General features: G+C 37.7%; 1 protein-coding gene across 45 annotated transcripts in view; it reads right to left on the reverse strand.

Annotated features, from left to right (window-relative positions):
- Positions 1–1220: 1220 nt before the first annotated feature.
- Positions 1221–15406, reverse strand: part of MAP2 (microtubule associated protein 2) — a 277616-nt gene continuing 263430 nt past the window's right edge. For 23 of the 45 annotated variants that reach the window (XM_082396346.1, XM_082396347.1, XM_082396323.1 and 20 more), the window contains 3 exons: positions 9155–9236; positions 5323–5435; positions 1221–5104 (listed from right to left, as the gene is read on the reverse strand). In XM_082396346.1, coding sequence (XP_082252472.1) covers positions 4889–5104; positions 5323–5435; positions 9155–9236 — 411 coding nt within the window. In that variant the 3' untranslated portion in view covers positions 1221–4888. Of the gene's footprint in view, positions 5105–5322; positions 5436–9154; positions 9237–11199; positions 11293–15406 lie in introns of all 45 variants that reach the window. The other 22 variants (XM_082396351.1, XM_082396311.1, XM_082396352.1 and 19 more) reach the window with 1 other exon arrangement.

The raw sequence follows: 15406 nt of genomic DNA on the forward strand, positions 1-15406 counted from the left end.
GGCGGAGCCTGAGGATTTGCATTTGGAACAAGCTCCCAGGTGAAGCTGGGCACAATCTAAGCAGCAAGGAGCTAAAGGATGAATAAAGATAGAGAGTAGGGCTTGGGGATGTCGAGGATGTCTGTTTTCATGGCCTGCACAGCACTGATTTCTCTCTCTTCTGGCAGTAGCAGCCTGACTTGACTTTGGAGGAAATAGTTTCTCTCCATGGTTAGTTTATGGAGTTCAGACGAGGTCACTTCTCCCTTTACTCTCCACCTACCCCAACCACCTGTGATAGTTAGGTCTGTGACCCACCCTTGCCAATCAGCACAAGTGAGCAGGTGACCCATGTAATGCAATGATTTTCAGACCCTGGATTTTGGCTAGTGCTGTTGGGAAAGAGGCTTTCTTTGGGAGGCTGTGAAGCCTGGAGCTCCCAGGGATCATCAGGAGAGGGGTGCCTGCCTGAGGATGAAGCCAACATAGAGGAAGCAGAACTAAAATTTGGAAAAAGAAAAATTCCTGATGACATCTCTTGAGAGCTTGGATCCAGAGTTGAAGAAAGAAAGAGTCTTTTTTATTTTATAATTTTTTAAAAATTTATTTTATTTATTTATTTAGTTTTGGCTGCCCTGGGTCTTCATTGCTGCGTGCAGGCCCCCTCCAGCTGCCGGGAGCGGTGGCCTCTCCTGCCGCAGAGCACAGGCTCCAGGTGTGCGGGCTTCAGCAGTCGTAGCACGTCGGCTCAGTGCTTGTGGCTCGTGGGCTCCAGAGCGCAGGGTCAGTAGTTGTGGCGCAGGGGCCCAGTTGCTCCGCGGCACGTGGGATCTCCCGGACCAGGGCTCAAACCCGTGTCCCCTGCATTGGCAGGCGGACTCCCAACCACTGTGCCACCAGGGAAGCCCCAAGAAAGAGTCTAAATGACATTTTTTGAGTGCCTGGATACATCCTTGCCTGAGGCAGGTACTCCTGCCTAGTTGGATAGTTGATCCAATAAATTTGCTTTTATGCTTAGGCCAATTCGAGTTTCTGTCACTTGCAACAGATAGCATCCTGCTAATACAGTAGTGATAGGGCCTGACACATAGTAGGCATTCAGCAGATAACTGTAGCCTTCTCTTCATAATTTTTCTTTGGTTGGATTGAGCAATTTATATTAGATTAGATTAGATTAGATCATATTATATTATATATTATGGTTTTTTTCCAGAGAAGAAGAAACAATCTGAAACTGTCAGTTAGGTGACAAGCAACTTTATTTTGCAAAACAATCACTATACAGCAACAAATACATTTGCAAATTTTGCTTGAAAAACATGAACTAACTACAACCAGCCATTGAAGAAATGCCTTTCTATGGTAACAGGCTCTAGAATTATCAGAAGAAAGAAACCCCCCACAGATTTGTAGCGGCATGTTGGAACCTTGGAATCCCAGCATACAGAGTATAACTTTTTGTTGATTTTTTTTCTTTTTGCTAAAGTTGAAGTAGATCTTCATGATTGACATTTTAAGAGTCTAAAAATAAGCTTTTTCCTGCTAGGGACTTGGCCTCAACCTACATACCCAGGCTAAAAATCCTAGGTGTTAAAAAACAAACATCAGTGCTGATTTTAGCACATCAGTCTTTGAAGGAATGTCTAGAATTTGCCTTTCCAAGCCATGGATCTATCTTTTCTGGCCACTTAGACCATGAATAGTTTATTTTCCTCCTTTCTGTGGCATGAAAAATAGGAGAAAATACTATACTTGCAGCTATGTCAGAATCAACCACATTGAGCTTATTTCTTTAATAATATTGACATGATATTATATTTTGGCTGATGATCCCATTTCCTGCTCTATAACCATATGAGTGTGTGGAGAAGGTCAGCTACCATCAGTACATTTTTCCATTTAACCAAGTTCTCTCTTCAGCCTTCTTCAGCTATACCTAGTTAGTGTTACACAGGTGTCTTGCTTGTGGGTGGGATTTTAGCCCATCACCCTGCTGGAACTCAGCAGGACAATCCAGAGAGAGTTGGTTCCTAAATGAACATGGCCTTTGAGACTCATCATGAACTCGGATCTCTCCTGCATCATTGTAAGGTACCCAATTATTGGTTGCAGGTGACCCAGAGAGAGTGAGTGGGCCTTTTAACTCTTCACAGCTCTGGATTACTTATGTTTCCTTAAACAGGTTCTCAAAGGCTAAAGCCAGAGAGAAACTGGCATTAATAGATCTAGAATTGGAACTATGAAGCCTTAATTTCTAGATCAGCGTATGGATGTCCCCACAAGAGTGGTGTTCAAAAAGCTTAATTTGTGTCGTTAATCTTGAGTGTAAAGGCAAGATGGGTTCCACCCCTTATCCCCATAAGAAGACATTTAGCCTGTGTTTCTTTCTTTTACTTGTACAAATTATCAGGTTCATTTTGTTAACTTTTTATAAAGAATTGTATTTCCATACGAAGCAAGGGCATTTATTCATTATAATTTTGCTGTGATTTGAAGTAAACATTTGTTTTAATGCCAAATCTAATAACTTGGTACTTTATATAATCTTTATTTTAGACATGTATGTGTAAGAAACAATTTTAATATGTAGATCATGTTTACTTATTCTTAATGCTTATAAACAATTTAAACCAGGTTGAAAAAAAATACTTGTTTCACAGGTTAAAACTGTTCTAACCAGCTGTTAACTTCAGCTTTAATCACTATCTAACACTACCAAACACATAAGAAAATACTGTTAAGTCTCCACACTCCTATTCTTTCTTCTCCTATTTTCTGGTGCATTTCAAGGGAAGCTGATGAATAAAATGCCCAGATGGGACAAATCAAACCTCACAGCAATAATTAGGCAGAAAACAGACACATCCACAGTCCTATCAGTCATTTCTAAATCTTTGTCCTATAAAATAACTGACCTATAAATAGTTTCAGAAATGTTTGCCTATGTAAAACCTCTTAGTTGAGAATGAATGGTGCACTTTTGCTTCTAGAGTTTCTTTTACGGAAGTCGCATTGGTTGTAATTTCCAACGGGTCACAAAATGGCACCCGCGTCTCTGTCTTTGCATCCCTTGGCTTCTTTCTTAGATGCTACTATACTAGCTTGTTGCCTCAGTCCATGTTCATCATTTCCTCCTTTATATTCGAGAACTGATTTGGCTCAAAGGAATCAAACGCCTACTGGACCATTTGCCTTTAACTGTTCAGATCCAGCCTACCATCCCTGAGCAAGAAAAAGAACAGATAAAATACTAAAAAGCATCCATCTAGCCTGGTAACCCACTGCCTTATTCAGGCTATTGACTATTTCATTGCTTATTCATAAATCTAAGATGAATGATTTGTAAAGTGAATTAATTAATAGATTTGTGATTTCTAGACCGTATCTAAAGTCAGAATGGTATTATCTACTGATAAATAATAGTGTTCCTTTACAGAGTACAATGTTGGAGTTATGAAAAACCTGATTTAGATATCTGCATCTCCAATGTTTTATAGCTATAGCTTCTCAAAATACCGTATTTTTCCCTTCTGATCAAGGGATCTTTGGGTATGGAGGTCAAACATTTTCTATCAGAGAATTTAATAAACAGGTACTATTTGGAAGAATGGGATAACATGCCCCCAAATCCCACTGTTAGTTTCAACTTTAGCAAATGGAAAAAAAAAAAGAAAAAGAAATCTTAAGAAGTCTGTTTCATGAATGATTACAGGAATAAAACCCAAACTATCCTGTGATTCAAAATAAGATAAATCCATAATCTTACACCAACAATCTGTAAACCCTTTTATGTATAACTGGACCCACCCCCACAAACTCCATGTTGGTGAAAGCAAAGAAAAACAAATTTTTTCTAGCATCACGGGAGAGACTTGGGAGAGACTTGTATCTGGCACTAAAACAGGGTTACAGCTTTGAGTTGTTACAGAAAGCAACTTCATGCTAAAACTTTTTGTCTTTTTAAACTTTTTTTTAATAGGGAAAGAACCCTGCTAACACCTACTTTCACATACCTAAAACTGCAACACCAAAGGGTGCAGAAGACACAGATGCTGTGAATAAGGAAGTATAATATTCAAGTATATGAGGAAGTATCACAAATGGCCACAGAGAAATATATATATATTTATATCTATAATACTGTATCAAACAGATGGAAAGGGGGTGTGAAACTGGTAGTGTGTACACAAATCTAGCTGATCAACCAACGTTCTAATCAGACACGAGTCCACCCTAATGAAAGTGCTTCTTTCCTAAGAGATGCACTTTATACCACTTCCTCAACCACAGCTCTAATGCTTCGTAACTATTTTTTAATTAGTTAAATAATTTATTGGATTGACTTATACTCTGATATAATTATCCAGGTCCCAAATGTTAATAACTTAATTGAATCTTTCTTCCCATTTATACAAAATAACGCTTTAAAAAAAACTTATTTCTTACATGCTCTTCCCTTCCTGCAATCAGACTCCTTGATTTAATTTAACCTGTAATAAGTTACAATGGGCAGCTTTTTATCTTTTCACCCAGCAACAAAATAGTGAAATGAGCAGCTTGGATTTTAACAAGGCCTTTCAGGATGTAGTGGATAGCCTTCAGGCACATGAAAGGTAGAAATGCAATTTTTAAAATAATAATACTCCATGCAAAACAGAGCAGAGCAAAAATAATTGTCCAATTGTACTCATGTAAAGCCAGTATCTTCCTGTTACAAATGGAAATCAAGTCAATTTCTGCATATACTATTCTTTTTTTTTTAATATAAAATTGTAACAATTACTACAGTTTGGGAATGAGATTATTTCTTTTATGGTTTGTAAAGAATGAATATAACACCTGCTCAGAGCCCACTCCTGCCAAGAGCTCATGCCTAAATAGTATTACTTCAATGATAAACGAGAAATATTCACAAGCCCTGCTTAGCGAGTGCGGCAGTGACATCCTCGGCCAGGGTGGCAAGCTGGGGGGATTCGAGCAGGTTGATGCTTCCAGAAGAGGAGACGTTGCTGAGTCGTCGGGGGGATGCCACGCTGGATCTGCCTGGGGACTGCGTAATGATCTCAGCCCCGTGGTCCACACGGGCCTTAGCATGCTCTCTGAAGTTCAACTTTTGGCTGTCAATCTGTTTAAGACAAGCATCAGTCCTCGTTAACTCAAGCATCTTAACTGTCGCTTAGCTCTTTCTCTATATCCCAGAGCTGATGTTCAGGTCACTTCTATTCAGCTCTACCATCCCTACTTCTAGATGTCCGGGCCTTCAATTTGGGACCCATTTTGATGAAGAGTATTTCAGAAGGATTTTTTAAAAATGCAAGATCGGCTCACGATCTTGTTTCTTACCTTGACATTACCACCTCCAGGTACGTGGTGAGCATTGTCAAGTGAACCAACTTTAGCCTGGGCCTTTTCTTTGAAATCCAGTTTCACACTCTCAATTTTCACACGCCCACCACCTACGTAGGAGAGGAGAAAGGCTTTTAAATGCCTTGCTAAAATTAAATCTTATATTTGTGGTGACTAGTTCCCCAAAATGATTATAGTACATAGACCATGGCAAACGACAAACTTAATGAACTCTACTATCCCTCCGACCATGGATGTGAAAGGAATCTTTTAGAATTTTTAGTCTATACCATTTTCCCCACACCATCTATGGTAGTGACATACTTTTTGTACCATTACGTGGATTGCTCTACATGTTAATTCCTTTCTCCTCTACTCATGTCTAACCTAAAATATCAGAGGGGTTTTTCTTATCTGTGTGATAAAAACTCTAAAAATGACACAATGAAAATATCATATGTATCCTTTCTCAAACTTGGCACATTTAGTCTCTTATTTCTAAGGGAGCAAACTAAATTGCAATGAAGCTCTTCTTTATTTTTCTTAATGGTAATAGGTCACTTGTTCAAAGAACTATTAGGCTAGCAATGGAGTGCATGTGGGTAATATTACCATTTGTCAATTTTCAGCATTGATAGCTTGACTGATGAAACTGCAGTCAGGGGCTAAGTTGCTTAAGAGCTTCCATTTTAATTAGCAGATGGAGTGATAGGAAGAGACTCTTAGGAGATCCCATTCTTTTCCAGATGCCATAGGACGAATGTGACTCTGACTTTGATCTGATAATACTGAGACTGAGTTTTGACCATGCCATTTCCTTAAATGCTAAGTAGTCTGAAACTCGAGGATCTGCTGATAGATGAGAGTGCCATGAGCCACACTTCTGTGGCACTCCCCATTTCTACACACGTTTCTCAGTCTTATGAATGCAAGGAATTCTACATTGAGTAGGTATCTGTTGTCCTTTAGCCTCTTCTTGAGCCTGTCTGCTAATGTCTTTGACCTGGAAGGAAGCTGGATTAGACACCTTTACCTGTCTCCACCTAAGAGATTAGCTTTGACTTGCATTATTAACCTGGTTTTGGCTCTATGCATTTTTTTGGAAGGCCAGTGGTAAGCCATGTGACCCTCTACTATCTTTGCATCTCTCTTGGGGATTTTGATTTGGGAAAAATACCTGAGGGACTCTATGGAAACATGGAAAAGATTTTTCAGTTTTGGACTCTTGATGCTTATTTATCTCTGTAGATGAGAGAAAGGTCTGTTAAAACTTTACAGGTCTCTTAGGCCTGTGGTGTTTTTCTCATGTGATACCTGGACATTTATATTAACACCCAATTACCTGGCCAGGGGCCTCTTGAAATTGTATGGTGTTACTGGATTAAATTTTGAAGATTCATTCATTCTCCTCCTGAAGGCTTAGGATGTGCATGATGTTATTTAACTCATGCTTACAGAAGACATGTAGTTGTCCTTCCCTCAAAAGATGCATAACTGCAGGAGTGTTATCCTTCCAACATTTTACTTGGCCCCATGGGTCTCACTTGTTGGTTGTTACAGGATTAGTGTGATTCATAAAACATAATTATATTGGTTAAAGTCTAGAAGATGTTGAGCTTTCAGCTACATGAGATCAACTTTCTTAGGATCTTACTTTTCTATTTTTTGGTGGCCTCTGATAGAAATTGTCTTTTCAAGTTTTCTTTTATGGTTATATATTGTGTCTATATAACCTTGTTAAAATTTTTTTGAACTGTATTTTGAGAGAGAGAGAAAAAAAAATAACAATGTAACATTGACCCAAAATATATTCAGAAAAGGAAGATGGAGAAGTCTATTTCTGTTGAAGTCCTACTAGGTATTTTTACGTAACTCTTAGAGAAGCCCATTTGAATTCAGACATCTCTGCCTTTGGTTCTGAAAAATTCTGGCCCTATCAGAAGCAGTGACTGCAGAAGACTATAATCCCCATCAAGCTTCATATGTCCCAAAGTGAAGTCGACAAGACCGGATATTTCAATTTGTGGCTCCAGGTGTCAAATTGTTTCCTTTATTTTCTCCTTAGATATTCCACAATCCAAAGTAACTTTGTGAAAAGCTTGCTGTTGTCAAGGATCATTGTGCTAATACATCTTTATGAACTTAGTCATCTGGTTCATTTATTACGAAGTAAGAGCTAGATTTAGAAAAAGGTGGGAGTCCATGACAATAGCCTTTTATGACCAGTAAAACATACACAGAATATTTTCTTATCTATATAAGATTTTTCTGTGCATCAAGACCCCAGGTGAATTTAACTAAATGTATACTTACTGTCTGGAATGAAAGACTCCAATATTGTCTTTTGTATTCTGGAAGAAAGTAGGCAGTGTAGCCAAATACTTCCATCATACTGTTGACACAGTACAAAGTCAACTAAATGTCTGTAGACTTAAGTAATAGATGGGGGGTTGTGAAGATACCCACATGGGAACATATCCATGCTGTTTCCTAAATGACAGAGAGCTAATTCCGGGGTAGCAATTCTGAAACCAGGAATGGAGATTCCTTACTTGTAGTTTCTAACTCCTTGACTTGCCTTATGAACACCCTTTGCCAAAGCGAAGCCCAATTTCTAGATATGCTTCCAATTCATTTATCTATTTTGAAACGTATCCTATCTACCTTTGTTTTTCAACTAATAAATTCTTCTTAATAATCTCCTGGTCAGAAATCTCACTGGGCTCAATTGTTCTTATACCTTGTTTTGATAACATTTGAGACAATGATTAATGGGAATAACCTATTACCTGGTTTAATTAAGATGCCAAGCATAGATGTTTAAAATCAATTGCTTCCTCTTGTCCGTCAATGGTATATATAAATTGTGTCAAAATATTCTCAAGAAAATTTACAAATTTGACAGTTGTCCATTATTTACATATGCATGGAGGTGGAATTTAGCAAAAACATAATACATGATACTCAGAAAAAATGACTCATAATACATTAGAGGGAATTAAAGAGGGAAAAATCCCCAGCAAGATGAGTAGAAGTTCTACCTTAGAGCATCAGTCTTATGAGATATTCTAGAAAAACAAGAAGTCCATGGTCAAATAAGTTGGGGGAAACATTGCATTCTGAGGATTCACAATACTTATTGACGTGGATCTGAGAAATTCAGCAGAAAAGTTAATTTCTTCAGCTTTGCTTAAGCATAATCCTTTTTTCACATAATGTAGAAAAACAATTTCTTGAAAAATCTTTGGAAATGCTTCTTTCAGTGCATGTATTATGTATAAATACATGGCCCAATGTATTTTATAGACTATATATTTCCAACGAGCTCCAACATGCATGTTGAGTACATAGAGATAAACCCATCTCGTGTACCTTTTAATTTTTATTTATTTATTTTATTTTATTTTTGTGACTTTTTCTCTTTTTTTTGTACCTTTTAATTTTTTTTTTAAACATCTTTATTGAAGTATAATTGCTTTACAATGGTGTGTTAGTTTCTGCTTTATAACAAAGTGAATCAGTTATACATATACATATGTTCCCATATCTCTTCCCTCTTGCATCTCCCTCCCTCCCACCCTCCCCATGTACCTTTTAATTTTTAACATGTCCTATGATACGTGGCCTGTTTGTGGTAACTAAGTTTACTTGTCCAAGTGAAGATGCCTTGAAATTTCTAATTTAAATTTCTATTAATAAAAGCATGAAGTATCAGGATTTGGAAAAGTCCTTCCAATTAGATATTTCATTCACAGCAACACAAATTTTGCTTGTCAATTTCTTGAATCCAATCTAATATCTCTCAGACTACTAAAAAGTACTGATTTACCTGGCCTGTGGCGGATGTTTTTCAGAGAGCCGCATTTGGATGTCACGTGGCTTAGGTCTATCTTCTTGGTGACAATCTGTACCTGTGTGAACCACATAAAATGTGCTTAAAATAGTTTAGACATAAACAACCCCAAGATCATACATCAAATCTAGAAACATATCCAAACTCACAACATACAACAACATATACACACAAATGGGAAAGCACAATCTTCCATAGATCCTCCCATATGTTTGGTTGGAAAGAAAAACCAAAGTGAAGGAAAATCCTAGAATAGAAGATTTTATTAGCAGAAAACAGATCATGCCACAAGGGGATAGAAACACCTGGATTCATAAGGCAAGCTTCCACCCAGAGAACGAAGCCACATCGTGTCAAACCTTTCCATAAGCAAAGAGCCAAGTGAAGAGAGAAATCATTCTTTAAAAAGTGATTTTTACATAAAAGTGACCAACTTTGCTCATAGAAACAAGAAGCCCAACACTGCTTTAAGATAACAAGAAGAAGAAAGCTCTAAACATGCTTTTCTAAAATACGATCGTCATGCCTTGGCTAAATGGAATTTTTATTGCACACCAAATTATCAATATAAAATGACAGCATTTTTTCTTCTTTGTGTCTTATTGAAATTATTTTATCTCCCAATATTTGAAACAGTGCTTTCCAAGTGTGGTTCCTGGTCCATTTGCATCAGAAATACATGGGAATTACTTAATTGAACACTGGAAATGGCGTCAGGGAATCTGCACATTTGAACAAGTGATTCTTCTCTAGAGGAAAGTTTCAGACTACTGTTTTGGAGGTTGGAAGCTCCTCTACTTACTTTAGAGATCATTAGTTATCTCAATTTATCCTTTTCCATGTAGGTGTTTTGACTGGCAGCACCCGTAGTAGAGGGCAGCTGGGTCTACCCTCTGATACCCTCAAATTATTTACTAGGACCAAGATTGCTTCTGTGAGAGTACCACGTGGTGTGCGTTTACAGTCAGGGCAACAGGAAGGAGGGCAACCTTGTCAGTGTAAATGCTGAGCCTGAGGCTTAGCCCTGAACCCTGGAAAGAGCCCAGAAAACCTTGCTGTGGTCCTCCCACATGGCATATTTTCACGCCCAGTGCAGCTACTTTGAACATCAGGTGACAGCTCCTGCTAGAAGGCACTTGTTTGTCTCTCCTTTCACTGTCTGATTCCATCTCTGCCCAGCTGAGGAGCAAGGAACCAAGAGTTATTAGACAGGTGAGAATTCCGGATTTGATAATCTATAAATTACTTGGGTCACAGATGGCCAGAATCTGAAGTTTAGATGACAGGATCTGTAGTATAGAGAGTCACCCAGTTCGCCTTTTTTGTTATTCTAATTTTACAAAGAACCATGCTTTCTTTAGCTTGAATTTGCCTGTTTCAACTCTTCCTCAACTACATTTGAGAAACATGGATTCATCTTTCCCTGCCTCTCATAGGATATTATTTTCACTCAATTTAAGAGACAGGAAAAAATCCCATCAAGACAGAGTATGCTGGGACTTGAATCTTTTCACTGAATTACAGACGAGCCATGCTTCACCAGTTTTGTATTATTCCAAATGATATCCCAACTCTTATGAATAATGAAGCACAAAATATTGACATTATACAGTTTGGGTACTTTCAAGTACATCAGTCTTTGCCTCAAGAGTAACTTAAATGGAGCTAGAAAAGTGTGTGCACAGCTGACTTTTGCAGGGGGAGTAGAGACAGCATGAGAAAATACCTTGAAGCCAAAGGCCAGCAAACAAATTGGCAAGTGAAGTGGGTTTTCCATCTCCCTGAAAACCATGGTGTACCCCATTAAAAAAGCAAGAAATTCACCAGTGATCTTAGAGGGAAGGATGGGAAGCCCATCACCAAAACGGCAAGGCTGACAAGCTCCCAAACCAGGGGGACGTGTGGAGCAGCAACAAGAAGGGGGGAGCGTGTTGGGAGGGAGGCAGGAAAGGAGACGCAGTGCCTGCTGTGCAGATGCCTCCACACAATCAGGACGGCTCCTAATAGAAGCTTCTACTTACATTTCCGCCCCCAGCAGAATGTTTGATGTTATCCTTGGAACCACATCTGGACTGAACCTTGCTAAAATCAATCTTCTTGTTTAAAATCCTAACCTAAAAGGAATTGGAAGTAACTTCACTGTGCATTTTTCTTTCATTATGCTGGGTATAGGGAACCAGAAATGGGTAGCACCAAAGAGGCTCCAAACTCCCTTCCAGCTACGTAATCATTGAAGAGAAAAAACTAACACTGAAACTGAAGAGCAGATCTATCATATGAATATGAGCCCCTTTTCTCCTGCACCCCCAAGGGCCAAATGCTTGAGAGCCTTAGATATCCCAGCTGTAGGCTGCTATAATCTGGAAACAATATAGGAAAAGAAAAATAAAACTTGAATTATCTGTGAGGAGGAGGCTTCTGATATTGTGGGCAACGCTGGGACTCAGGTCCGCTCTATGGAAGGTCCAGTAGTGTAGTTCAGCCCAGGATCCTGAAGGATACACCAGTGCCCCCTCCCCCCAGCCAATCCCTACGGTGTTACCCATCACAATTGTGAATCACCTGGTACACTTGACTTGGCTATGATTGGTCCACGTAGAACAGGTGAGGTTCACATTGGTCTGGCTGAATGCTACAGGTGAGGGTTCTCATTCATCCAGGGGAAGAAGCCCTGGTTTCCCAAGATGGTCAACAAGGAGGCTCTGAGCCTTCTCTGCTGAAAGGATTTATGATTCCCTCACTGGTTTGGCTTGGTAGCCTTTTGAAAGGCCTCTCTCTTTGACAACTGCTCATAAATAGCCATTATTCTTGGATTTGGTGTGAAAGCATTATTTCCATTTTTAGAGAGGAGAAAACCAAGGACCACTAGTTAGCTGACTTGTACTGAGTCGTGAACAGGTAGTCCAGGCCTTGGTTGGGCCCAACATATTTGAGGTTAGGTGTTCTATTTCTATTTTCTGGAAGTCCAGTACTCACCTTGAAGGCAATAGCAAATCCAGATAATAGCAACTCCAGATCTGGAAAGATATTACTCTGGTGTAATGTAATGTGCAAAGTAATAACTCTTGTAGCTTCTTTCATGTGTTTTTGAATTGTGCATGTTTTGGAGGGCCAACAAGCAATGTAAGAATGGAAAGAAAGGTTTATTTTTGTTTGTTTTATTTTACTTTGGCTACAACTACCCACCAATAGCTAAAGAGAAATCACGTATTTAGTGCTTTAGGGGACAATTTATCCTTTTATATATGAAAAAAAAAAGTTTAATAAAATTACCCTAGATATACAGCTGTCTCTAAGAATGGTATCACATCTCTTGGTATTTGCAAAAAAGAGTAAAAAATTCAAGAGCACGTTGAATCCTGACTATTTTTAACTAGACAAAGCTTAAATTGCAGCATCTGCCTAACATTGACAAGACAGCTTGTTCCTTACAGGGAAGTATCATCGACAGCTCTCATCGGCAGCCCAAGGGAAGGGCCTCTCGTCAAAATCTGAATTCAGAAGACATGATGATTGGGCCACTCTTTAGGGCATAATAAAAATTCCTATTAAAAAAAGGGGGGCTATCACAGAGTCTATATCTAACCATATGTGTAGTTGCACTGTAAGAGTTTCACATAAATTGTAGATGTAGATAATGAAGTCGATAAGGGCCACTACATTTCAAACCTCACAGGTAAGTTATTTTTAGAAAGCAAATAATTTTGATTTGTTATTTCTAATAATAATACTTTAAATTATTCTCCATAAGGATCTATTTATTTTGGCAATGAAATAGAATTCATCTAAGCCATTTTTCTAATCCTTGGGGATATACAGAGTCTCATATTTCATTTACAAATTTTAATTTAGAGATCATAAGAGTACCAATCAAGTGACTCATTACCAAGTGATCAAAAGCCAAATGTTAAATCTGACTCATTTGTTGCAAAAATGAAAACTCCAAATTCAGTTACATAAATTTGTTTGACTCTAACTTTTAATTAATTGTTTGACAATTTTTATGATTTCCAAAACAAATGATTCAAACCCAAAGGGGACACATTGCCTGCATTATTTAGAGATGATTCAAATCTTAAATTCTAAAACTTCAAGGCCAACTTCAAAGTTGATTTTCCTGAGAATCATAGATTTTCTAGTGAAAAAACTAGCTGGCCTTTTTTGATGGTAGACTATATTAACCCATGTTTGCTCAATTTGACATGCATTAATAGCACATTCTTTACATATTTCCATAATTGCAAAAACTTCATAGTATATTGCTTTTGTCTAAAATGAGGCAAAGTATGACATTCATTTTGCTTAATGGTTGAGTGGACAGGAATAAAACCACTCTGGGCAGTGAATGTTTGATGTTCAGTAAGTTTTACACTCTAGCTTGACAACTTGTATCTGAGCCATGTGACTCACATTTATGCCTTAGCAAAATTACAAAATATTTCATGCCAAATATCTCTAGGATCATTGGCAAATAACACCTTAGAGAGTTAATTCCACAAATACTGGCAGTCCTCAGAAACCATCCCATAAAATAGAAAAATAGATGACTGCTGTGAAGGATAAGGCTTTATTTCAGATTAGTTTTTTTTATCAGAGAGTTGAGTTTAACTTTCTGTTCTCTGTGGATAGACTGAAATAAAAACTACTTTCTTCGGGAAGAAATTTTCATTGGACTTTTGTTTTCCTAAAGCTTATGTCAAGAAAAATTATTTTAACATCTTAGAGACTGCCTAGAAAAAATATAATGAACTTCTGTTTTACAAATGAACTAATTTTCTATTTAAATGATATGAAGGAAAAATTATTTGAATAATCATTATCCAACATTAACTCTAAATCACACTTTAATCTTTGTTAATTTCTTTCAATCAAAATTTTTACTTGCTCTATTAATGCAAAGAATATGACAACCTTTCCTTCTGCATACTTCATAGCGGAAGTGAAATGTATTATTGTATCAATCAACTGGATCATCCTCCTAAAACTCTGCCTTATTCAAAATTCTACCAAACTCCCTATTTCCTATTAAATGCAACAAAACTTTTAGCCAGGCAACCAGGGTTTGTAGCAATTCTGACTTTTGAGTCCTCTCTTAATACTTTACATTTCATCCAGACTGTATTCTGGTCCATATTAAGGGCCTTGTTACATTTTCAGGTTCACCCCCATGCTTTCTTCATGTTATTATCTCTTGACAGAATGCCCTCTTTCCAAGTTTAGTCTGTAACAGATCATCCTTCAAGGCTCAGCCAAATGAGTCCCTCCAAGTGGGAGGCTGGCAAAAAAGGATTTTACTCTCATGGGCATACATTGATTACTTGTATGCACACACCACTGATTTTTCATTCATATAAGGATCTTATAATCATGAAGAGTTATAAAGAATAGGTTAATGTAATTGAATAATTAATCAGAGTTATTTAATTTTAATTTAAATTAATTCTATGTATTCCTCCACAATGCTAGGAAAGAACAGAATAGTTACTTTCTGGATATTCTTGATGTGACTCTAGTTGAATTTTACCATAATGGTTCAATTGAAGCGATCTGCCACTGTACTCTCTCTGCATATAAGTTTAATTGTTCCTTTAGAGAAATGAGCTTTTTGTTTCCCCCCCCAATATGGGGTTACTCTAAGAAAGGGCACGAATACAAAATGCAGGCTATGCCTGTAGACAGGAAAAGATCTCTCTTACTAGAGATTAGTTGGAAATATGAAACATGAAAAATGAAAGAAAATACAATCCTAACACAGTTTTTAGTAAAACAGTTTATAAACCAGAGGAATTAATCACAGTGTCAACTTGGATTTCTCGAGCAACAGAAACTTGATTTTTTTGACACTCTCTGCTGCTGCTTATTTAAGTAAAAATATCCCTATGTCAGCTCAAGATAGCAAGATATGGAAAGTAATTGGGAGTCCAAAAGTTTGGATTCTGTTCTCAGCTCCTTTACAATCTGGTACTAGGTCCTTCAGGTATCTTCTAGGTATGAACCTCAATTACAAGAAATTTCTTTCTTTCTCCATCCAAGGTTGTCTTAGAAAGAAATTCTTTCTGAAAGGTAGTGGACGGTGACACTCAACTGACTTCCCTTCAACTTTATAGGGGATTAAGCTTTTCCTTTGGGTTTGCATCATTTCTCAGGAATACTTATGAAGCTTTTCTTTATACTTGCATTATAAAAACACTTTTCTGTCTTTCCCAAAAGTATTTCCTATTCCATAGC

Source organism: Balaenoptera borealis, assembly GCF_965194805.1.
Source record: "Balaenoptera borealis genome assembly, chromosome: 6".
Classification (NCBI taxonomy): domain Eukaryota; kingdom Metazoa; phylum Chordata; class Mammalia; order Artiodactyla; family Balaenopteridae; genus Balaenoptera; species Balaenoptera borealis.